Source organism: Athene cunicularia (assembly GCF_003259725.1).
Source record: "Athene cunicularia isolate RWA chromosome 3 unlocalized genomic scaffold, athCun1 chr3_part1, whole genome shotgun sequence".
Classification (NCBI taxonomy): domain Eukaryota; kingdom Metazoa; phylum Chordata; class Aves; order Strigiformes; family Strigidae; genus Athene; species Athene cunicularia.
The window spans coordinates 20,041,102-20,066,646 of NW_020799097.1; the positions used below are offsets into that span (position 1 = coordinate 20,041,102).

Genomic DNA, 25,545 nt, shown 5'->3' on the forward strand with positions numbered 1-25,545 from the left:
TGTTGCAAATTAAAATTTGGCCCTACTGACATGTTGGTGCCAGTGTGACTTCTGTTATTTAATGTATTTTCTGTATGAATGAAAATGAGTTTCTGAACATTTTAAATTTGATGATCAGGTTAAATTCAAAGGTCAAAGACTAAGACAAATCAGTGATAATAAGACTTCACTATTCAAAAGTTATGTTATAAATACCTTTACTTCAGTTTCTAAAACTTATGTGGAGTCGTCTTCTTTAAAAAAATGGTTTTAGCTATTTATTGGTAATTCTGTATCAAGGTAGCATATGTTACACATGTTAATGTGCTTCTAATTAATTTAGAGCTCAGTTTTTACATTCTTGTGTCTTCAGTGTCAATATTCAATAGTGTTGTACACCTGTATAAACAGCATTCCTTTCCTGAAACATTTGTTCATGAATTGCTTGTGCAATATTTTGAAAATTTAACAGCTCTGGAATATATGAATTTTTCTCATGTGCTGTGCATTTCATTTGACATATTTCATACAGCAGCCTGTTTAAGAGCTAAAATGGCTGATGTTTTGGCCATCTCTCTTCTGAATAGAGGGAGGTGTTCAAACCAGTGTTAAATTCTCCTGAAACTGTTAGGACTTTTTTCATTCTTGACTTTTTCATGCTTTAAAGCACTTGTGGTGTTTATAAGAACACATTTTTCAAACCAAATCTGATAACTGCTTTGTAATGAGGGCATATGGATTTTGTGAATTAAATTGAAATTATATGTTTGTGGTTAAGGCATTTATTTGAAACAGAAAAAGATACCAAACAGTGACATGTCAGTCCACTGGGTGCCATATTCAGTCCACTCATGTGCCTTTTTTCTTAGCAGTGAATGAAGCTTAAGGACAAGTCCAGAAAATACTTTCAAAATTAGAACAAGAAAAGGGATATACTTGATACTAAACTTCTTTCAAATTGTATTTAAGCTATATAAAACATAAAATAATAATAAAACTCAAATTTATTTTCATGATTTTTTTTTTTAATCAAAAAAAGCAAAACCCGTTTTTGTGGTTATTTTAAGGATTTGTTTAGACTGGAACACTGATTTAGAAGAAGTAACCGGAATCATTCTTCTTAAATTCTAAAATAATTCTTCTTAAATTCACTTGCGACTCCTCATTTAAAACCATGGTTTTCTTTTGTCCATTTTCTTCATGTAAATACAAGCTTCATCAGTAATTAATGAATGGCACCAAATCCTTTTCCCTCAGAAATTTCACGAGCAGTCAACAGTTAAATGACATGATTATAATGTCCTTTCTAGTTACAAGATTGTAACTACATGCATTTCTTTACACTTCATGGGATTTGCGCGCAATTTCAATAGCAGAAGTCTTGAAACATACTGAAAGAAACTCTTCAGCTTACAAAAAATCTGACTTCTGAATTGCTCTAACTTTGATCTATGAGTCTGTGTTTGTGTAAAATCACCCTTTGGGGGGAGGGGAAAGATTACATGCAGTTTTGAGACGTTAATTCCATATTTTGCTTTCTTGACATGATTCTGGTATGTCAGTACACGAACAGACTGAATCTCAGAGCTGTTAATTAAATGAAATTTTGGGCAGATGCGCAAAGAATAAAAATTGGAAATACATCAAAAAAATTTTTTTTTTTTTCCTACTGGCTAAAGAATTTGTGGGGTTTTTATGTTTTCTTGTCACCCTGATTGCCAATGCACTAATCAAAATATATTTAACCAATATATGTCTTATCTAGTGTAAAAACACAAAGTTCTTTGTTGAGGTTTGCAACATACATATCTATTTTCCAAAAGAGGGGTAATTTTTTTTTAATCTAGTCCAATCAACACCTAGTAAATGTAACTTCTTGAAATAATCTGAAGGAATTTTTCTTTTTCCTGTTTTGCTATTTGGGTGGGAAAGACCCTCAAACATTTCTTCCAAGGAAATCAGAGTGTCTTAAAAATTTGATGTGTTCAGGGAATTGCATATCTCAGCTGATGCCTAACTCAATTCTGTTTAGAGCTACAGAGCATTTTAATGAGGTTAAGACCTTTCCATTCACAATACCAGACGGGCTCATTATTAGGAATGAAATTTATTTTCTTCCACTAGATGTAGTCAGAGCTCTCTAGAATTCTGTTTCTTCTATGACATCTTGAAGTGTCTGGAATTTCAGGGTTTTTTTCATTGTAATTTAATCCTTGTAATACCAATGTGACAGTGAAAACCATGTTCAGATACTACATTAAACTTGAACTGAAATAAACAGATCTTTTCAAATTTTCAGACAGAGTCAGGAGATGAAATGTTGTTCTGCTGATAAAATATCAGGTAGAAGTTAAAGGAGAGTTTTATCATATGTTTTGTACCCCAGTTGTATTCTTAATTATGTAAGACCTGCAATGTTAGAGTTAGCTAAGGAAACAAGCAGGCTGTATATGTCATTGATGTTTCCTTCGAGGTGTATGAAAACACAAGACTGGTACTAATTAGGGTAACAGTAGTAACAGCCTGTTGTGTCATTTCCAGGTTTTTTTTCTTTGTGTCAAATCTTAGTTAGAAGTGCAACCTTGCATGGCTTAGTTGGTGCTTTGCTCTCAGCTCTCAAGTTTGGTGCTTAATTTTAGCTGTTAGTTGGGCATGCTAATAGACAGCTAAGATAGACAGGCTTCTCTGCACGGCCCTTTAGGGCAAGATTCTGGGGTGTCTAAAATCAGTGAGAGCACCTTTTTCAGCAGCTATATAGAAGGTTCAGAAAGATTAGCATCCCAGTTTGAGCACTGAGTGTAAGTGCCCAAATAGAGGTGGGGTGCCTATGTTCTTCAGAGCAGTCTTTTTTTTTTTTTTTTTCCTTTTTTTCCCTTCTCTTCTCTTTTCTATTCTAGTAAAACCTAGAAACCTGAAGCTATCAGGGACCCTCTAGTACTGTCTATGGTGCACAGCATGAGGCAGTGCCTAGATATTAGAGTTTACACAGATAGGCCTTCAGTACCTGTTTTTTATGTTTCCAGGCACCTGAGGCCAACTGAGCTACTCACACATCATGCAGTTAAAGAAATGCATGTGTCTTTGTAGTATCAGGTCCTAAAAAATGAAAAGAAAGCAAAGGTTATGAAAGAAAGAAAAATAAAACCAAGAAATAAGGCATAGGCATGTTCAGATAGTGGTGGAAACAAGAAAATAATTCAAATCTTAGGACTGAAAACCTAAGCTTCTCCCTGGGCCATGCTTCTGGTACCTGTTTATTTTATGCACTTGGTAGCTCTTCAGGTTCATTGTACATAGCAGCATAATAATGAACAGTGCTCATATATTCAGAGCTGTGAATTAATTTTGGACAAGCTTGGTCCAGATCCTTGAATACTTACAGCTGTGAACAATCCATCTGCGTATATAGTAGTTACACAAACCACACGAGGAGAGTGTTCCCAGAACTGTGTTTTCAGGACGTCTGTCAGCTAAGCATCCAAAGAAAAACATAGATTAAAGTCATCTTTCATTGCAATTAGTGGGAACATTGCCAGTTTCATTAATCAACTTTAAAGACAACAGGATTCACATTTTATGTTTACAAATATATATGTAAAAGTGAGTCCAGTTTTGGTTTGGGTTTTTTTTGTCTTAAGTTCTGCAGGTGCAAATCCCATAGTTACTCTAGAATAACTGAGCGCAAACTGGCCTATGTTGTTTACTGAATAAATGTTATTTACTGAGTAGACATGAATGACAGTTTTAGAAATACTACAGCCTACTGTGTTGCTATGCATTTAGCGTTTTTTAATAAAAAACATCATATACCAAATAGATGCCTATGGTTTGCCATGTAAATAGGTATGTAGACACATCATAAAAATCCTAACTAGATTCCATTAAAAAAATACCGATTACATGCTGTGGCCTATTTTAAAAGCTTCTTAACATCATAGTTTATTTTTTTTCTCAAGTAACAAAAGCAATTAGACTCTGTAATGCATTAATCACTTGCCAAATACCACATGTTACAGAGTGAAACACAAATTTTAACAAATAAGAGCCCTAAAAAGAATTTTAAACTGGTAGAGTGACACTATGTATATTAGTTTAGGAATCTTCTAATGCATATATCACTGTATATTTTAAAACAGATAAAGACATTGTATAGAAATTAAAACAAAACACAATCTTAGTCTGAAAAAATATTCATCAAATTTCAGTGAAGGATTAATTGTTAAGGCCAAATGATAAACCCTTCAGATTTAAAATGGAAATACTGATAAAGCCCTTGCTATATCATGAATTTCAATTTGATTGCTGAAAATAAAAATTAAGATGAAATAAACCAATTTACATTTAATCTACCAATAATTTTACATGCCTTTTCTTCAGTTAATATTGCATTTGTAAGGGATTTTTTTTGCATTAATCACTGATACAATGTTTTACAAAAAGAAACTAGTCTTAAAAATGAAAAGGGATCATAAAATAATGTTTGGATGTATAATGTATGAATTATCCCTAACCTTATAAAATATATTGCATTTCGATTTTCTCGATAACACCAGTTCTTTGTTGCTTTACTAGTCTGTCTCTGTTTCTATTACAGTATACAGATAGAATTGTTTTGACCATCTTTTAATTTTTAAGCATGAGAGTTGTCATTTCATACAACAGATTTGAATTTATAAATACTTTAGAGTTTAGCATTGCTGTTTTGATTAAGAAAAGCCCCACATACCCTCATATTGACTTGGCATTATATACTGTAGTTTAGTCATCTATATTTTAGAACAGAGTGAGTGAAATAATTCAGGCTCCCAAACTTCAAAATTAAAAGACTCAAACGTCTTTCTCTTATTAGAAAATTATTGAATTTCTGTGGCTTGTTGTGCCATATTTCTTATTCAAATTTTTTCATTTCATATACCTTTTCACCCACCAGTTTGATTGCCATGGCTGCAGCCGTGGGTGAATAATTGCCTGTCTTCACAGGAGCATGTTCTGGAGCTAAAGTCGAGTGCTTGCTTCCTGATGTATGCCTCATTTGGATTCTGCCGACAGCCTAGGGGCTGTATTATTCATGCCTTGACAGATAGCACTCACTAAAAGCATTGGAACAGGGCCAGGTACTGGCAGAGAGATAGTGGAGCATTGCAACTTGCAACTGAGAGGAGCATCTATAATAGAAAAGAGAGAAATCCTCATACCTCCCTTTTACTGGTCTCACTTTGATGGAGAATTCATTTGCATCAAAATAAAATACCCTAAAAATAAATACATTTTTTCTAAACCACGCTTGAAAGTTTAACACAATTTTCCACATTTAATTGCAAAGCTGATTTTAATTAGTAAGGCCCTGCATGTGAAAAATGAAGATTCACTTGGGTGAGTGTAACACATTGCAGTGTCTGCTGAATTCTCTAATTAATGTATGGCTGCTGTACAACAGGGTGCACTGTGGGATATTTATGAAAAATTCTTTGCACGCAGCCAGTCTATCTGTATTTTAGTTCTTGAATCCACAAGAATAAATAACTTTTCCCCTTTTATTCTTTATGAGACATCATTGTGCATGCCATCACTTCATCCATAAACTTTATGGCATGCCTGTCCTTTTTACTATTTGTCAACGACATTATAAATCAGAAGCCAGGACATACATATTTTAACATTAATTTGATAGCAGAGCATGGCTGCACGCTGTGCAGAACCCGACGTCCATTGATGCATTTGTGTTAAAGCCTAACCACAGAACAGTGAGATCCTTCTTGTTTCTTGCTTTTACGATACTGTGAAAAATCCCACTGAATGCTGGAAGTATAGACAAATGTATATTTGTTTCTCTCTAAGCTGATAGTCAACCTTTATTATAGTGATAAATAATGATAAAATGATTTACTGGATATTAACCTAAGGAAAAACTGTACTTTGACACTGCCTGTGCAATTTAATTCTATTTCATTTAATGGTACATTTGCTAAAGATTTTCATAAGTTCGGTAAATACCAAGAATAATATTATAAAAGTATTTTATATAATGTAATCCACCATTCAGGGTTTGTAAATGTTAATAAATGAAGCTTCACTGCTTTGTTAAATCCAGCTAAAGAGAAACAAGTATGTAAATAAATAAATAAAATAAATAAGTGAAAGAGTGTAGGGATTTTCAAACAGAACACTGCAAACAATAAATAAATGTGCTGACAGAGAATCCATAATGTATTAGAGGTCTGTATTGGCTGCTGTCTGGATTCAGCAATATATCCTTTGTCTGATTGTTGATTAATGATTAGAAAGGTGCAAAGTTGAGTCTGAAACATCAACCAGATATACACCAGGAATTGGCATGCAGCTTTGCATGCTCATGGCCATTGTCTAGAGGTGACTACACGAAGTAACCACAGTTCAATTTGTCCTATCACCACCTGGGTTGGGTATAGCAGTTTAAGTGGCAGCAAGTTGCAGGATCTGCATGTGCCAGAAGTATTAGCCTAATAAAGGGTGGACGGAGAAATATAATCAGAGAGAGACAGGAGCATGGAGAGTGCTGACCCAACTGTACAGCAACAGCAAACAGCAGATTTGGGATGTGCTTTCTGCAGTGGGTTCCCAGGCTTGTATATCGCTGAAATGATATGCTCATAGTCTTTCAAATGGCAGGTGCTGGGCATATTTCTCATGCAGCAGTTCACTTACAGCCATAGTGTTTTCTGTGGAAGGATCTGTCTAGAGATGTTGCCATCATCCACAAAATATGAAGACCATGAAGAAAGTATGGAAAATAAAAAAAACAAAAACCAAAACCCAACCCAAACCAAACCCCAGAACATCCAGTAATATTGCGGAGATAATTTCCCCAGCAAGATCCTGGAAGTAGCTATACACATTTTACCTTTGCCTATGGGAAATTTACTTGGTTGGCCTAGTAGCTTTGCTGAGAACCTTGTGTTCTCTTAGGAGAGGGATAAATCATTTCAGGTTGCATAATTTCTGCTTTTCATAATGAAAAAGAGGATCTACAGAGTTGATCCGCACATGATGGGCAAGACTTTTCATCTCTCTATGTCTCTGTTTCCCCACTTGTAAACAGAAAGTGAATTTCAGGCATCTTAAGATGTAAAGAGAGAACCATATATGGGGGATTATTACAAACACAGGGCCCAAATCTCTGTCTCTGATATTTATCTGGTATTTAAATAAAGATCTGTTAAATGACCACTGATGTCAGAGGAAGTCTAACCTTACATTTCAGTGCTCTTTGGATCAAAACATTTTTCTGGAGGATAGAGCAAAATTAACTAATTTGTAAAAATAAGTAAATTTTACACTTAGAGTCAACTCTAGTTTCCCTATTTCATAATTTGTGAATTATGTCTGCAACATTTCTGTAAAAGTATTGATTCCGAGGTTTAAAAAGCTGGCAGTATTTAAGAAATCTTGTTTATTAATGTGTATTTTAGTGATAATACCGTCATGGTTATTAGCCTTACACTAAACCAGAAAAGCCATGAGCAACACTGTGCAGTGGGTTTAGGATACTAAGGAGCTGCCTGCATCCTTCTACCAACAATTATTCTGAGCAGCAGCATAGCCACTGTTTGTGCAGTTGAAAAATGGCCTGTGGATTGGAGCATCCCAAGTTGGGGCTTTGGAGACAGAAGAATTTACTGGTCAATACTGGCAGCTGGATAAACAGGGAACCCCATCTTGTTCCTTGTTCCAGTTTCTATGCCAACACAAATAATATAGATGACTTTGAAAAAGTCTTATCCATAGGTGGCACTGATGCTATCAGGGAATAGTGTTGCCCTGCACCTTATTCTCCACCTCAGTGAAAATGATCTGAACTCTGCTAGAATCATCAAAAAAAGACACAGGGGAAATCATATAAGTAAAAAATAAATAAAGTTATAGTTATCCTTTTCTTTCAAATATTAATATTTTATTACATCAGGCATCCTAATTATTACCTGGGCTAGCAGAAGAATATGAAGAAAACAAGAAAGCAACCCAAATATGAAGGAATCAGAAACGAGGGTCCAACTACCTTCTGCATGTTCTAGATCACTAAACCATGCTAGCAAAAAAATCCACATAGATGTATATGTAGAAATAGGAGAGAAGTGAGGCAAAAAAAAAGTAAAGAAGTGAGAAAACAAACCTAGGTTATAGGAAAAAAAGTTTTGTGGGTTCTTTCCTGCTAAAAATACACTATGATGTGTCTTTAAAGACGTCTATTGAAGTTTTTCAATAAGTTGAGACAGCCCTTTCAAAGACATCACTTCTTATTAGTGGTTGATATTAAGTACTGCTTCTAGTGGTGTCAGCTCAGGACAGGGAAAGGAGAGGTACTCCTGAGCCATCTTTGATGACAATAATAAATCTAAATAAACACATTCACAGTACAGAATCAAATGTGCAGGGGATAGCTAGTTCCTGAAGACACCCTCAGCACTATACAGTTTAGGACACAGTAAGCAATGGTATCTTCAACCAGATGAGTGGACCTACCAAGTTAGTTTCCTGGCTACTCACCTGAATCACCTTCCCAATAAAATCTTGAAGCTTACTGATTGCATGAAACTGATTGTTATTTGCAGAAACCAGCGGCACCACATTGTAGGTACTCATGGAGGAGTGGAAAAGTTGATTGAAGTTAGATCTGTGTCTTAAATCTATGATTGATGATAAAATTTGTAATACTATAAAGATAAATGAAACAGGACAGGATATGATTGACTTTAAATGCCAATACCAGCCATTTAAAACAGCTTTTTAAAGTTCAGTTCCCTGGGGCTGGGACAGATTTCTATGCCATCATTTTTTTTAATTTAAAGTAATGAGCAGGCCACTAAATTGAATGAACAAGTAGTGGATGAATGCTTTCTGTCCAGTTGGTACTTGTGAAAGAAATTCACCAATGATGTGCACCTGCTACTGTTTTTCAGCCTTATAATGTCTCCAGCAGAAAATCTTACCAGTACCTTGTGAACAGGGAATAGGTGTTTGAAGGGTAGAGAAAAACTGGTGTGCATTCCTACTTTAAGTGACTGAGTTCAAAGGGTGGACCCTCATCATCCCTGCCTTATTTTGTGTCTAACTAACTCTGAAGTCAAAGTAGAATTGTACTTTTAACATTAAGCTTGTCCAGATTTCTAGTGTTCTGCCAGGAAATGTTTATTTGGACACTTTGATACCTATGTTATAGTTACGCAGCATACTTAGTACATCTCTAATCTCTTATCTGCTTGCTTCGGTGTAGCAAGTGTTTTTAAAATCCTTTAAAATCCTCCAATATGTGGTATGTAAAAACATGGCATTCACCCACTATTTTATTATAGGACATGTTTCTCCCACCTTCTGGGAACTTGTACTGACTATAAAGTTAAGATGTCAGGGTGCTTGTATTCTCCTTCCTTGATTTCATTTTATGGACAATAATATATCCAAAAGGAAGAGGAAAAGATACAGTTTTGCAACTTTGAACAGTCACTTGGGAGAGAGAAGAACCCTCTTTCCAGTCTCAGCATTAGCACTTCATATAAAAGACACTCATTTTGGACAGGAATGGAATGAATCCTTCACTGATAGTAAAGGACATGCTTTTTTTTTTTTTTTTCATGAAGTATTAGAGAAGTGGGCACTCTTAAACCAGATTACTGTAAAACCTGATGATCAAACAGTCTTCTGAGAGGTGTAAAATGAAGCTTGTTGCCTCCGGCAAAAGAGGATACTAAACACAACTTTCGCACATGTTTCTATATGTTCTAGATTAGATAATGGCTAAGGCTGGGATCGTGATTCCTCCTCTGACCATTTCTCGTCAAAAAAATGGGTTAATCTCTGATTCTGTAAGTAAAATAAGGTTTAAGGTGATTAACTGCAGGAGCAGAAATCTCCCACTACAGAAAATACTTTCCTCCAGTCTGGATTACAGTCTACATTCTGCTGTGTGTTAAGTGTCTACATGTCCCTAGGTATTAGAAGAGGAGCAGACATACCTCACTTGGATGTTAGAATTTCACTGTGCAGCTATGCACAGAAACTGAGAGCTGTAATGCATTTGCTCCCTTCGTAAACTAGCAGTTCGTGACTCTCTGCTACCACACAAGAAATTTACATCACAGCCAGAAGTTGAGTCATGCCTCTGAATTCTACTCCAATGCCTTTTGCTTTAGACCATCCTTCTTATATTAAAAGTTCATTTATACAAAGATGAACAAAAGATTTCTTGTTATTGGGTAGTTCCAGAGACAATAAGAATAATGTGATAGAATTACTGATACACTGTTTAATGTAGATCTTGCTTGGGCATGTTTTCTTCTACGACGATTAATGAGGATTAACAGTTTGTTGGCTCCTAGTAGCGATGAGGACTACTTCAAGAAAAGGGGACAAGCAAACATCTGAAACAAGAGGATATGTCATATATACCATGAAATATATAATGAATATTCTCTGGCTTATAGATGTTTGTGTGTCAGTAGCCACCAAACAAACAAAAAAAAAATAATTCTGAAACTTACTTCTCAGAGAATGCTCTAGATATCCCATACTTTGTGAAAGTAAGTAGAAGATCCAAAGTTGCAACCAGGTGGATGGCTGCTCTGCAGCCAATTTACTACAGTAACTGTATTTTATGGTCATAAAGCTTTTTCTGCTGTTAATTTTAAAACATTTCACAAATACTAACATGGTACTCGCAGTGCATTTTGTGTTGTTAATTATTTGATTTCTAATGACACAAGAGGTCATGTTGCTTATGATGTTGTAATACATTCACAATAGCACATTGACTCACAAGACTGGGCATAGCAACATTTTACCTGCACACATTTATAGTGCATAGGAGTTTGGGATGGAAAGTAAAAAACATAAAGGATTGTTTATCTGTCTGAAAATGTAGGAATAATTCTGACAGAATATAATTGCATGACTTTATTTTGAGCAGGGCTTTGGAAATAACATTTCTAGTTCTTAAAACACAGACACTTAACTCTTCTTTTTAATTCCACGTGACATAAAGTATTACCAGCTTTACAGTCTTCTGTCCCACAACAGCAAATTTGTTTTAGTGCTACTGGCAAGGAAAGTGTACTACTTTCTGAGTCATAGTACTGTCTCTGCAGCACCTAGGTGTTCCTTGGCAATACTGACGTAGTCAGAACTGACGTGGCCTGGCTTTGCTTAGCTTGTGGGACCTAAAGAGATCACACAGAAAGACGGACTCAGAAACTGAATCATAATTATAAAATAAATATCATTTTAGAAAGAATGCAAACAAATTCTGACTACTGTGTTAACTTCATCTTAGCAGTCAAGCTTGCTGCTTCCAGTTGTTATTAAAAGGATGTAGGAGGAAGGACTGAACAGTTAAAATGGCATTGACTAAAAGTGGAACCACTTATTTAAAATGTCAGCATTTAAGTAAAACTGTAAAACAGAGAAAACATTTAGCTTTTTCTATCTACTATAATTTTGATTGTTCATTGAAAATTATAGCAGTCAGATTTAGAAATCATAGTCTACTGGACAGCTCGGGTAGAAGCACCACAGAACTATAATTGTTTAGATTTACTAGTAGCATTTTTTTTTTTTTTTTACTTTTTAGGTATACTGTGAATTAAACTGTTTTCCTGTGTAAGTAGGAATAGAATTTAATTCCTCTTACACCAGGGCAATTTGTAATTATGTTGCTCTAGAACTCTGTAAGAGAAAAAGCCTCCACAGGAATATAAAAAAAATGTATTGACCAGTCTGAAAAACAGAGATGATACCAAACTCCCTATTTTTTAAGCCACAAGGAAATTTATAATTATTTGGTGAAGAGTCAGGAAAGATCTACCTACTGGCTACATTACAATATAGCTTTGCATGATACCAGATAATTTGAAGTGACATCATACCGATGCAGTTTATCATCCCTGCCTTCAAAACCTTCTAGGTATTTTGGACACGAAAATGTTCTCTGATACTGGCACACCTTCCATTTAGTACACTTACCTGTCAATTAGAGGTGAGATAAAAGTTTTCCACTACTAAATTTCTACATTTGTGATTTTTCACATAGAGCATTTCAACATACAAATCAGAATATAAGCACAAACTTCTAGAGCACAATTTAAGAGGTCTTAGGTACTGAAATTGAAGAGAAGGATCCACAAAAATCCTGACTCTGTAGTTGATCAATCTTGTAACATTTGTGTATGCCCAGAGGTGCTGCCAGCTTAGCTAAACTGTGCTGCTCAGTGCTTTCTGCATGCCAGAATGTCTGAGATTTGCAGACTGCAGGTACCTATACCAACATCCTCTGATCCGGTAGGCACAGCAGGCATTCTCTGCTCACCTAACATGCAGGGACAGCTCTGATTTCTATAGACAGTGTAGCAGTCACACCCCCTTTCACTGACAAATTCCTTGAGAGTGGTACATCCTGGACCAGCAGTGAGAATGCTACCTCAGAAAGCAAGATACTACTTTGGTTGCTTCATCAGCCTGAGTGGGCCAAGCATGATTTTAATTCCCAAGCCAGAATCGTACTAAAATGAAGACAGGCAAAGACTGACTAGGATGAGGCTGCCTTCTGTTCCAGCTGTTGAAGCCAGGCCTGAGGACAGAAAGGAGCATGATTTTTTTTTTTTTTACAGAGAACAGGGAAATAGAGAGAAAAGCTAGTTTGATGGTTAAAGGACTTCTGTAGAGGAACCAGATTTGGAGCCGTAACAGGTTGATCGGGTTCAAAAAAAAAAAATTGGACAATTGTTTCAATCTGTTTTTTTTTTTAAAAGGCAGAGAACAGTACCATACTGCCTGTATCTAAACAGAGCAATAAACTAGCCATCCATACTACAGGCATGATATCTGTACCTGCATCGGAAAATGCAGTCTTTTTGGATTATAAGTCATATTTTGAAGATGATATCATGAGTCAAAGTTGCAAGTATGCAGATGTCAACAAGAAAGAGAGAAGTGATTTTGGAAGCATTCTTTTTTGTGGTAGTTCATATTTTTTAGTGTAGATATACCACAGTCAATGTGCTTGCTATAGTGACTCCCAGGCTTATACACCTATATATTACCATTGGGGAATTTATTCATTTAGTCATCTAAACTTACATACTTTAAAGTTAAGTGTGATGACATTTAATGTCGCCACAACTATTTCAATTATAGATCTGTGCCCCAAATATATAGTGACCATTTTTAAAAGTGACTAACACATTGCTGACTTCCAAATAAACATAAATGTTAAGCATCAAATGCCTTAAACGATACAAAAAATTTAAAGTAGTCTTTGAAGCAGCATACACTTTCTAAAAAGTTGCCTTTCATCTTTTAAAACTAAAGAATCTGTTCCTCTTCTTGCCATCTTCCTGTTACATACTTCTACTTCCAGCCATTTCCCAAATTTACTCTTTGGTCCTTAGACAGTACATCATTCTGGACCTTTCACTATTCAGCCATTGACTCTTGCTACCTTTCCTGTCTGTGAATCTTTAAAACTGAGCAGCTGAACTTCAGAGAAGGATAACTGCCACATTTCTCTGTGAAATCTAGCCATAGGAGGTATATTGGCAGCAGATTTTCAATGGAAACCGCTATTTCCACCCACAACCCAGCTGCCACATTTAAATCATGCTGTGAGGGGCTTCCACTCCCTTGGGAGGCTATTTTCATTTTCCTTCAGAGACTCTTCTACAGTCTAATGGAACTCACTGTCAGCTATAAAAAGTAACATTATATGCCGTAGTATTTTTTTTTTTTTTAAATTGTGATATGAGTCAAGTTGGAGCCTCACTATTCTGGATAAGAATGTGATGGAATTCAGTTTTGTTTTTTTTTTTTTTTTCCTCCTGAACAGACATCCTTTCTTTCATCAGATATATCAAAAAATGCCAGATTAAGGCAAAACCATTTAGGCCCATATCTAGATGTTTGGCTTTTGGAGTCATGTGATTAGGCCAGTAGGTAAGCTTTCATTTTTAGACCAGAGTATTTCTAATTCTTCTAATCATGGGAAAAAAAAAAAAGGTGAATAAAATGAACTCAATACAAGAGATACAGTTTTGTCCTTTGAGTCTGCCAGCAGCTTGAACCAATTTCTTTACCAAAGGTGAGCTTGTATCTTAGTGAAAATACTACCTGCAAGATCCCCTAATATTACAACAAAGCAACTTCTCTGTGCTGCAGAAGGAGACTAGTTTGGCAAATATATACTTTTCAGAGTGTAAGTCGTGGCAGGGGGCAGGGGTTGTGCAGTGGCATTTTCTAAGAGAGGAGAATAATGATTCACAATACCTGCCTTGTACTTGCATGCAGTGGAAGAACGTATGTCATTATTTTTGTGTCTCCTGATGGATGTGCCCCTTGAGCAAAAGTTAGGGCAGGAGAATTGTGTAGGTCTAGAACCCTATATTGGTCTAATGCATCTCTTATAGGAACTGCTAATAGTGACTCTCATGGCTGTTGAATATTATATAATACTAATATAGCTCTCCAAGAACAAAGCACATAAAGTCTTGGTTATAAGATCATGCTAGTAAATTTGTATGCAGTAGTAAACTGTCAGGCACAACAACTAGTATCAAAATTTTGTCCTAGACATCAGGGTCATGGAGGTATAATGATAAAGGTATTTTAGAAATCCTCTTTATAAACAGATTGTTATGGTAACCTTTCTGGTGCAGAGCCCACTAAGAAAGAAATCACCCTTAAAAATTAATATGGAGGATAAGTTTTCAGTTCCTTCATAATAATATTTGCTAAGCACATATTAATAATGGTTAACATCTGTATGAAGAGACCAATTCTAGCTGCAGCTTCATAATGCAAAATCTTAGAGAGAATGCTGTCACTTCATGTTTTAGAACAATCATGTGTTCTCTGTGTTACGGAAAGGCACAATCTTTTTGCCTTTTTTCAAAATAGGAAGATTTAAACATCTCAGTCCTCTAACAACTAGAATTTAGAATATTTCACACTTGAATGACTCCTAACCAACCATGCAAGACAAATAATTATATCCTGTAGCTTATGCTGGAGGTGAGAATCCAGTACAGAAGCACTGAAGTGGTTGCAGCTTGTATCACTTTGGTTTTGGAGTTTTTTCCTGTAATTTCAGATGTTTACTGATGTCAATGTTGTGTTAGAAGGCTGCTCCACAGTATTATTCTTTTCCATTGGTTGTATTCTGTAGCCATTAGTTTTTGGATCAAGTAAGATACTTACTGCTGTATTTACAAGAAAATTGGTGTATCGTGTTTCTTAATTCTGTGCCATATATCATTCTCAATTAAAATGAAGTTGGGAGCCAGTGCTATTGTGTATCTATGTGGAGATGATGAGAAGAGTGTTTGTGATAGGAATCAGTAGTTGATAGTCTCATTATAGTAGCCCTACATTAGAGATGTGATAAAATCACAGAGTACTCCATTATTCATTACTTAAGTACATGCTAGAATGATAGCTTGACCTGTTGTGGTGTTCTTAAAATATAATCTACTGAGTCTGTGTCTAAGGGTGTTGATTCTACAAATATGTATCTAACCATGTTGTTAAATGACTGAGGGTATAACTACATGATTCGCCTTTGATTTCCAGCAGTTTATTTCCCTTAATTTTTGAATGCTTGAACTTAGCATGCTGAATTCCTTAAAAGCAATTATGTTTAAAATACTGGAATAGAAAGATTTCATATAATGGCCAAGGCTCAAACATTGTGACTATGCAAAGATCTTTTGTAACTCATAGATGTGCTCTTGTAGCATATTCTATCCCTTTCAAATTGGTGAATGATTCATTATGAACTTTTCCCATTTTATGATACCATATTATCATGAAAAATAAATAAATTGGAACCTGCCCTGCCTTCTACCTGTAAACAGAGTTGTCATTACCGCTGAGGCTGAAAACAGAGGATACACACAAATGTGGACATCTTGGCAGCTCTAGATGCTGCTTTGACTGAGCTCAGTGTAGCCAGCCTCATTTTGTCTGCATGTAGAAATATAGAGGGTTTTATTTCCCAATGTTTTTCTTCCAGTTTAGATTTTTGAAATAAATGCAGACTGCAGGATTCTGAGCTATTGCAGAAGTCAGTGTTCTTCGAGTTAGTGCAGAAGTGGTCACTGGCTTTCTATGTTCCCATTTTTACGTGTCTGAGTGTCTAAATCAACACTGAAGTGTGTAGAATCAATAGCCACTTAGCAAAACCTGATTATATGCATTTCATCTAACGAATCAATGTGAGTCATTAAACCTATGCTCTTGCACTATCCTAGTTTCTTTGATCAGTCCCTGTATTCAAGGATCTGGCAACAAGACATAATCAGTTGTGGCTTCTGGCCCTTGAATGCATAGTTAAGTTGGGTATTTGCCATCCAGAATGCAGCTATAACATTTGTCTGATATGGGTTCATGCAGGTAGGCTTGAGAAGATAGCTAAACTATAGGGAAGAGAATTATTCATGTTAAGTGATACAACAGTTATGGAAAGGAAAGGAGCAGGGTTTTGATTTTCTCTTTAAGAAAGTATTGTGTTGCGTGGTTTTAAAATCTGCTAGGTACTATCTTTGTTGGGGATGGACCTACAGTATTAAAAAAAAAAAAAAAAAAAAAAAAAAATCCCTTGCTTTTATGAGATTCCTAAGTGGTAGAAATATAAGTTAATCATCATCAACACCCTTTATTGTCAGTGGAGACATAGGCAAAGTGTCTAAGAAAGGTCAGATGGATCGCCTCCCAGGAGGTTCCAGATTCTCTGCATTGACTTATGAAGGGAGCTTAACATGATATGTATAGACTTAGCTTTTAGAAGCCTAGGGGTAGGTGAGAGATGAACCACATACATGACATTGTAAGTCATGGGGCAATCAGATACTGTATTGATTTACTTATATAAATACTTTTGAATAATCTAAAACTACAGGGCATGTACTTTGCTAACCTGTACTGCCACGTAAGTTTTTAGTCTCATGATTTGTTACATTTATTTTTTTACATCTTGCTTTAAGTGAGCTCTTCAGGGCTGAGATTTTTCCTGTGTATTTGTACAACACCTAGAAATACATTACTGTGTCTCATTTTTCTTCACTGAACAGCTATTGGATTCAGCCAATTAAATAAACTTATTGTTTAAATGGGTTAATTATTGCAAAACTGAAAGTTCCCTTTCAGTTGTCATGTCGCAAGAGCACAGACTTTGGTGATGGGTGAAATGATCTCACTAGCCAGAGGGCACATTAGCCAGTAAATTTGCCATTGTTCATCACAGGGTTCAGTTACACCAGTTTGGAGTCTCAGTGAATCGGTGTGGGGAGGTGCTTCAGACTGGAGATGTATAGGATCTAATTAAATAAAAGATCCTCACTTTGACTTAGGTTATTGTGACTGTACTGACTACAACAAAGCTAGTCTGCTTTATTTTGTTTAAAAATACATATTTCAATATTTGAATTTATAATAAAACCCCCTAAGTTTGAGGTCCACCATTTACTTTTAGCACATGATTCTATTCTCATGTTATTTTTTACTCATAACTCCTTTTTGCAGTGCTGTTTTTTAAAGACACTAAATTTTCTTTAGGGCTTATTTAGTTAAATAATGCTATACACATGGGTAGATCTGCAGTATGTTTGTGGATATTCATGTTTAAAAAAGGCTCTGAAGTGCAAAAGGATCGAGTTGGATTTTAAAGCTCTGTGAGAAAAATACTACATCTTCTACCTTTAACTTTTGAGAACCATCATACTTCTGGGCATTTTTGTAGTTTTTCTTACTGTTCCATAATGCAGTACACAAATATTTGAAACTGCAGAGGGAAAAAAAGGATGGAATGATCTACATTTCACTCATTCCTAACAGTCAAGCTTGTCCCTGTTCAGGTAAATTAAGTTTTCACTGAACTCAGGTATAGGTATGTATACATACCTAATGTGAAAAGTCAACAAACTTCTATTTGGTACAAATAAATGAAATAAAGATGGTGTGCTTTGACACTGCACACATAAAAGCGCTTCCTACTTATAATAATCTGATTTATTGAACCAGAAGTAGAAGCTCGTGGGAAAGTCTGAAATACAACAGAACTACAGATATGAGTTTATTGTATTTTAAAAGGCTTTTGTTACTTCGAATTATATTTTAAATTGATAAAAACATAGCAATTTGGACCCACTTCTACAAAAATATTTAAGCGTGTAAAATGTGGATGAGAGCATAGAGTTTCCAAAGCACTGACTCGGAATTAGTGCCTAAATCCAACTGAGAAGACAGGGCTGAGGGCAGTCATTCTGCAAGTTGCCTTAGATGCTGTGGTGCTTGGCAGTGCAATGGGTGCAAGAAACATACCTAATTCTGGAACAGTATTCAAGGTTCTGGCTCAGTTGCCAGCAGGCTGCTGGAACACAGTTTGGGGTAAATTAGTCTTCTAGATTGGGATTTATAGCAGGTGGGATGCTAACACAGAGAATTTTAATCTAACTGGTTGGAAGCACCAAAACCAGTGTGTCCTGGCTCTCTCTTGTAGTCTGCAATTAGTCATCTGTGTGAAGTAAAAGTTAAAAAAAACTCTATGTCCTTCTTGTACTTTGACTTTTTACTCTCCCTATTTTCTCTTCTATAGATTAGTGGTTAGAATACTCAGGGAAGATTTTTACTTTTCACAGTCTGTAAAGGTTTGACTCAATACCTCCCATATTGCAGGACAGTATGCAGGCATTATGCGGGACTTTGTGGGACAGAAGAGATTCCTGACCAGTGTGGTTTAGAGAGCAAAATTATTTTCCCACAAAGAACTTTGACTCTACCACCTCACAGTTATGACTGTCCACTAGGTTTGCTGCTCAATCCTGTAGTTATTTGGTATACTTTAAGCAGTCATTTAAATATGAATGGGAAATTATCCTCACCTGGAGGAGTTTATTCTTGCAGTTGAGTAGGCAGACCGCTAGCTGGAATCAATCTCTTTTTCTGAATTTATGATGCTTCTTCCATCCTATCAATTCAAGGGCCCAGTTTCAAGAGCGCCACCAGCTCTTCCTCATAATACTGCATAGTCTGCTGAAAAGGGCATGCTCCTGGAATGCAGGGAGTTCAAGTTGTAGAGTTTGATGGAATACAAATGTTTATTTCTGATCAACCGCTATCAGCTGAGAGTATCAGCCCCTTAAAGATAAAAGCAGTCACTGCTTTGAGAGTGTTTTAATGTGATGCAATGTTACGCAAGTTAATTAGGTTTGCACATTCTTTGAAGATTGAATTTGTTAGAGGACCTGCAAAATGCGAAAATACCTGCAAAATTTTCTCAATACCCTAAAAGTCTTCATGCAGATATATGGACTTGGAAGTTTTCTAGTCAAAACCAAAAATAATATAATATCCAGTGGGACAAATGTAAATATCTTGGCAACTTTCTGCCTGAAGCCTTTTGCAGAAGTTTGATTCCAAGCGGAGAGTTCCTAATTTGCTATCCTCAAGAGTATATGGTAAAATTCCACCTCAGCACCACTTCACATACTCAAGTGATTCATTAAATGTTTTTGATAACCTCACTATGTGTCTATATAGTAAATTTTTAGATTCTATTACTTACCAAGTGTTTCGGTTTATGTTACATTAAATTCTTACATGAAACAAGAAGTTGCTGGGGACACATTTAGATTGAAAAAACAATTTGTAAGATTTTCCCAAGTATTAATGAGAAAATTTTAAAAAAGATAACAATCCTCAAAAAAAAAAAAAACAAAAAAAAAAAACCCAAAACCACCAAAACCCAAATAGATTTAGAGCATAATATTGTTATCATCTTATTTTTCGTCACTTGGATCTTATGGTACAAGGCTTCTGAAATAATAATAGAAAAGAGATGCAAATGAAAAAAGAAAGCTGGTAAATGTAGCAGATGATCAGAATAACTTTATCTAAACTAGGTGTTTAAAGTTGACTGAACCTTTATTAGTCACGTAAGCTCCCTTTCTAATTCATGCAGGGAAAGAAGACACTCTAAGAAGAAAATGTCCTCCAGACACAGGTGTCATGTTCCACCTTTGATGTGTTAGTTGGCATGTCACAGACAGGAGAATATTAACCAGTAATCTGATTTAGAAAATCCCTTATATTTCTCTGGTTCTATACTATATACATTTAAAGATATATTTTTAATTGTTACAGCTTGGAAAGAATAACCATACTAATTACGCTGAAAACTACATTAAATTAGTAATAAAATCTATTAAAAATCAAGTTCAACTCTGTGAAAGAAATGCGTATTTCCTGAAGAAAGGTACTGAATGTACCTGTGAGTAGCAGCGTCTGTTTTTTAATGGAGAAAAATTGCGTGAGAGTTTAAAAAATACCATAAATCATCTTCTAACTAAGGAGTATAAATTCATATATTATTTCTTCAATTATTAATGTCTATATGTCCTCTTGGAGCTTATCGCTAAGAAATTCAACAATGTTCTTTCCACAAGAATTATTCATGACAGATTCTGAAAACCAGAGATGACTGAGACACACAGAAAAGCAGTGTGGAATATTCAAAAGAGTGTTTCAGGAAGCCCAAATACATATTTTGCTGAAAGCCAAGAGACCTGAAGCATAAGGGGAAAATAAGAAAAACACAGCTGACCAGGGAAATACAGTGAGCAATAAAAGAACAGATAAAGGCATGCAAGAGAGATAAATCAATGGGGTCCTTGCTCTGAGCAGGGATAAACAAGTCTAAAAAATAAGCAAATAAGGGGATGATCACAAAAGGCAAAATTGGAAATGGAAAGAAAATTGCAGAAGCTATAAGGACAAACAATAACAGATTTCACAAATATGCAAGGAACAAGAGGTCAATGGAAGAAAACTGTCATCTCCATATGCGGTCAGAAGGGGAAATTAGTGGCAGAGGCTGCTGGGAAGCTGGTGCTGCCTTCCCCTCGGTGTGCTCGCCTGAGAGACCGCAGGGAACATGCCAGAAACAGAGAGAAGTGTCCTGGAGGCAGAATCTGAAAAATTAATGAAACAAAGGAGAGAGTGAAACAGGTTAAGAAAGAAAAGAAAGAAAATAGGGCAGCTAAACAGTAGGGTCCAGGTCTGGTGGCCTGTTTCCCAGGTTTCTGAAAGACATGGATTTTTTTTTTTTTTAACTCTGCTGGACTATGAAGTCTGTAATACATGAGGTGTATATAAGCTATATGAGGTATATAGTTGAAGAGCAGAAGGAAGCCAGTGCGAGACAGTGTTTCAAAGGTTTTCTAAGAAAAATCCATGTAATGGTAGATTTATTAAAGTATAAATCCGAGCACAGGCAAAACCAAATTCAGGGTTGTGAAGAATCTAGTACAAACTAGTCAGGAAAGAGTTTACAAAAGCTGAGTCAGAGTTATAACATAACTGATTTCCTTGAAAAATAATGTATTCCCAAGTCCTTAGTTCTGAACCCAACCCTTAAAATATACAGATGTTTGTTTCTTTTAGGTGCTGATGTGTCCTCAATTTTAATTCTATGAGAAAAGGCACTAAGAATAGATAAATAAAGTGAAAAACTAACTCAAATTCACAACTTTACTTGAATAGCTGAGTTGCAAATGTAATGAGATTTATAAAAGCATCAAAGCTGATCAGGCAGCTAACTGGCACCAATTTCCATTGCCAGTTATGCATTTTTGAGGGGGTCCTGAATCCCAAGTAATTTCTTAGATTCTCACCCAATTTATAAAATGATGTGTAGAAAAGCATAAGGCCATGAAAAAAAAAAGATTAATGAGCAAAAAATGGCAATGACAACAATTTCTTTCTACCTTTGACTAATAATTTGTATCTAGAAAGTCATACAATTATACTTAGATCTCAAATAGAAAAATTAAACAACAATTCAAAACAAAATTGATGTATTTGTTATTTTATTGTCTTTTCCCCCAATTCCCAGACTATTGTGAATTCCAAAGGGGATTGTTTGGGGCATCACTAGATAAAAACTTTTGCAAGTATATAGTGTTCTTAATGAAGAATGGGGTGGGGTGGGATTAATGTTCTAGCTTTAATGTGACAAAATTCAAGTTTGCATCATCCCCAGTGGCCAAAAATTTTCACAGTTGTGCATCTACTGGTGCCCTTTAGCCTCGATGGTTTTAGCTCAGAGCTGTGTGAAGTATCATCTTTATCTCTTACAGTGTTCTAAGAAGGTTACAGTGTTCTAAGAAGGTAATAAGAGGAAGAAATGAAATCCTGGGGATTTCTGGGGCTAAGCCTACTCTCATTCTTGAAAATAAAGATCAGGATTTTGAGAAAAATCATTTAATGATAATGGTATTGAAGAAGCTATAGTGAGGGTAATATTCATCACAATAAGAAGGAACAGAAACAAGAAAGCAAGACACGTCCACTCAGTAAATGTTTTCCTGTCTGCTGAAATCCCATTGAACTGATATGCGTTTCTGAAATCTGCTTGAGCCCCAGGATGTGACTCACTCCTGTTTTCTAGGATGCAACTTGTTAGGCACCTAAATGAAACAGGTTCCTCTGTAATTATCCAGCCATTTTAGTGGGCACTACACACACTTCAAATTTTCAGTTCCGAGGAAAAATTCATCTGCCTTCTCTCACAGTTCCGTACTGAGAGTTTAAATAGACAACTCCCGAACCCCTGTAGCACCAGGGAAAGTGCCAAAATAAACCTGGTGTGATCAGCACTACAACAAACAGTGCTTCCATTTTGTCTCAGGTTTTAGGGACTGTCCAGACTGATGGAAAATGAACTCCTGTTTCTGCCCTGACTGTGATGATGTAGGATATTTTCCATGAAAATATGTCCCACCTTTCATGATTGTGAGTGGCTAGGTTCTGACCAAGAGGAGGACTCACAGGACAAGAAACAGGACAGACATTTGGCAGCGAGCAGTAGTGGTGACCCAGGGACAAGGATTTCTGCCATATTTATAGATTTTATACTGAAGCATCTTTGGATCAAAGCATAGTCAAAAGAGAAAACACCAGATGCTTAGGCCTCCTCCTTTCCCAGGTTTAGGGCTCCTAAAATTAGTGAAGGTTTGGGCTTCTGCTTGCTTGGTGTGTATCAGACAGTTTCTTACAGCCAGCTGCAGAGAGGCTCACCTTCTAGAAGAGGGTGCTTTTCCCCAGGACATGCTATGTGACCTGCTGGATGGAGCATGGTCCTGGGATCTGCAGGATGTGGGTCTAGTAATAGGACAAGGGGTAATGGCTTTAAACTGAAAGAGGGTAGCTTTAGATCAGATCTAAGGAAGAAGTTCTTCATTGTGGGGGTGGTGAGGCACTGGCACAGGTTGCCCAGAGAAGCTGTGGCTGCCCCCTCCCTGGCAGTGTTCAAGGCCAGGTTGGACGGGGCTTTGGGCAACCTGGGCTAGTGGAAGGTGTCCCTGCCCGTGGCAGGGGGGTTGGAGCTAGATGATCTTTAAGGTTCTTTCCAACCCAAATGGTTCTATGATTCTATGATTCTATTCCCCCTCTAGCCTGCATCATTAGGCCTCAGCTTTGGTATCGGTGTCTGGAAACTAATATCCCATTAGGACTGCTACCCTGTACCCACCCCCAAGGGAGGAGGATTGGAATCTGGCTAGATGGAGGTACTTAAAATTTACTCAGTATTTCATGATAGTGTTAATGGAGGGAGGTGTTTAAGCATGCTGGATTAGTCTTTAAAGGCACCTATAGTCCTTACAAAAAGAGAGTGGTGACTGTGTATGTTCCTTAGATATGTGTGTGCCAGTCAGACTGAGTCAACCTTCTTGTGAACAAGTGCTTTAAAATTTAGGTAAGACAACAGCTAAGTTAGGCACTTACAATTCTTGTTACCTAACTAGCAGTTTAAGTAACTGGAATGCATAGCTGCTGGGATGCAGTTAAATCAGATCAAGATCAAGACCCTGCAGACACCACAGAGAGATCATCGGTAGTACTAAATGCAGTGAAATCCCCTGTTTTTCAGGGTTTCTCAATAGAATATGAAGCATTGTTAGAATGGAAGAAAATTATAAAGATTCCCAGTGTTTTGTAATCTGGATAAAAAGAATAAAAAACATAAAAGAGGAAGTTGTAAGTAGATATACAGGAAGAACTAGAAAGGAGAGTTTAAATGTCCCAGGACATTATTATTCACAGAAAGAAGTCTTAAAAACCAGTGTAGCTTGAGGAACATTTATAATCACACAATAAAAAAGTTCTGAGGAAGTTATTTAAGCAGAAAGTAATTTGTGTGTGCAATCACTCTGTGTAGGAGGTTATGGGGGGTTACACAAGGGTGATCACATTCAACAAACACAGATTATATGACCTTTGAGAAACAGGTGGCTACTCTGGTAGAAGACCAGAACTCTGAAATGCTATTTGTGTTACAGTGCATTAAAATGATCGATGAGGAAGTGGTACTCAACTTTGAAAAGTCTGACTTCCTTCACTGACAAAGGATTTTGTTTATTGTTTAATTTTTTTCAAGGCGAAAACAATTCCAACACTGGCCATGAAAACTACTGGTTTTGGTCATGATGGGGAGCTTGCTTTCCCATCTTTCCAGCCTCATAGCGTATAATGGAGTATAGCAGTGGAGAATTTAAGAGCAATTAAGCATTTATAATAACAACAAAAAATAACAGCATTAATAATGTGGTCGTATTTTCATTATTTAAATAGCATTGAAAACTATCTTAATTGTACACAATCAAAACCTTACTGAATATTACAAAATTACAGAGCGTTGCTTTATTCCTGATGTACTGATAGCTTACAAGTACAATAATATTGCTGGTTTTTACCCTATATTCATCTACCTTAGAAAGGAGTGTACCATGCAGAGGAGAGGAAAGAATGAGAAGAAAAAACACACATTTGTATCAGTTCTGGAACTGTTATACTGGCATGTACATGTGACACTTTCAGGCAAATAATAGTTGTTTGCAGTTTCACAGGTTTTGTAAGTGTCTTCTCCCTTGGTCATTACTGCCTAAGCAGCATTTTAGTTTAGAAACATGCATTTTGGGAACAGCAACTAATCATGTAGAATTAGAGTATATGACTAAAAGATATGAGTTTTACAATCTGACCTACAGAAATCAGGAGGATAGTGTACTAATCTTTATCTTTTATTTTTGCGCAGTGTTTATGGCTGCCCTTTGGCAAAAAAAAGAAAAACACAAGATAAGCAACCCCAAGAACCAGCCCCCAAAAGAAAACCTTTTGTGGTTAAAGCAGACAACTCTTCAGTAGATGAGTGCTATGAAACTGATGGAACAGAGGAGATGGATGAAAAGGAAGAGGAAGAAGAGGAAGAGGATGAAGAAGAGGAGGAATATTCTGATGATAATGAGGAGCAGGGTGATGAGGAGGAGGATGATGAGGAGATAGATCGAGAAGAAGAAGAGGAGATTGAAGAGGAAGAAGAGGAGGATGAAGAGGAAGGTGAAGATGTGGAGGATGAAGAGGAGGAGGAAGAAGAGGAGGAGGAAGAAGAGGAGGAGGAGGAAGAACGTGGTAATAATCAGAGTATTAGTAAAAAGTAAACAATGTGTGTTTTCTGGGTTAATCTTCTAGTGTGGTGTGTGAGAATTTAGCTGC

General features: G+C 36.3%; 1 protein-coding gene across 12 annotated transcripts in view; it reads left to right on the forward strand.

Moving 5' to 3' along the window:
- The window catches only part of MYT1L (myelin transcription factor 1 like), a 310,674-nt gene that overhangs the window by 178,713 nt on the left and 106,416 nt on the right, over nt 1-25,545 (forward strand). For 7 of the 12 annotated variants that reach the window (XM_026844773.1, XM_026844772.1, XM_026844774.1 and 4 more), the window contains one exon: nt 25,088-25,461. In XM_026844773.1, the coding sequence (XP_026700574.1) occupies nt 25,088-25,461 (374 nt within the window). Of the gene's footprint in view, nt 1-25,087; nt 25,462-25,545 lie in introns of those variants that run through there. The other 5 variants (XM_026844776.1, XM_026844778.1, XM_026844777.1 and 2 more) reach the window with 2 other exon arrangements.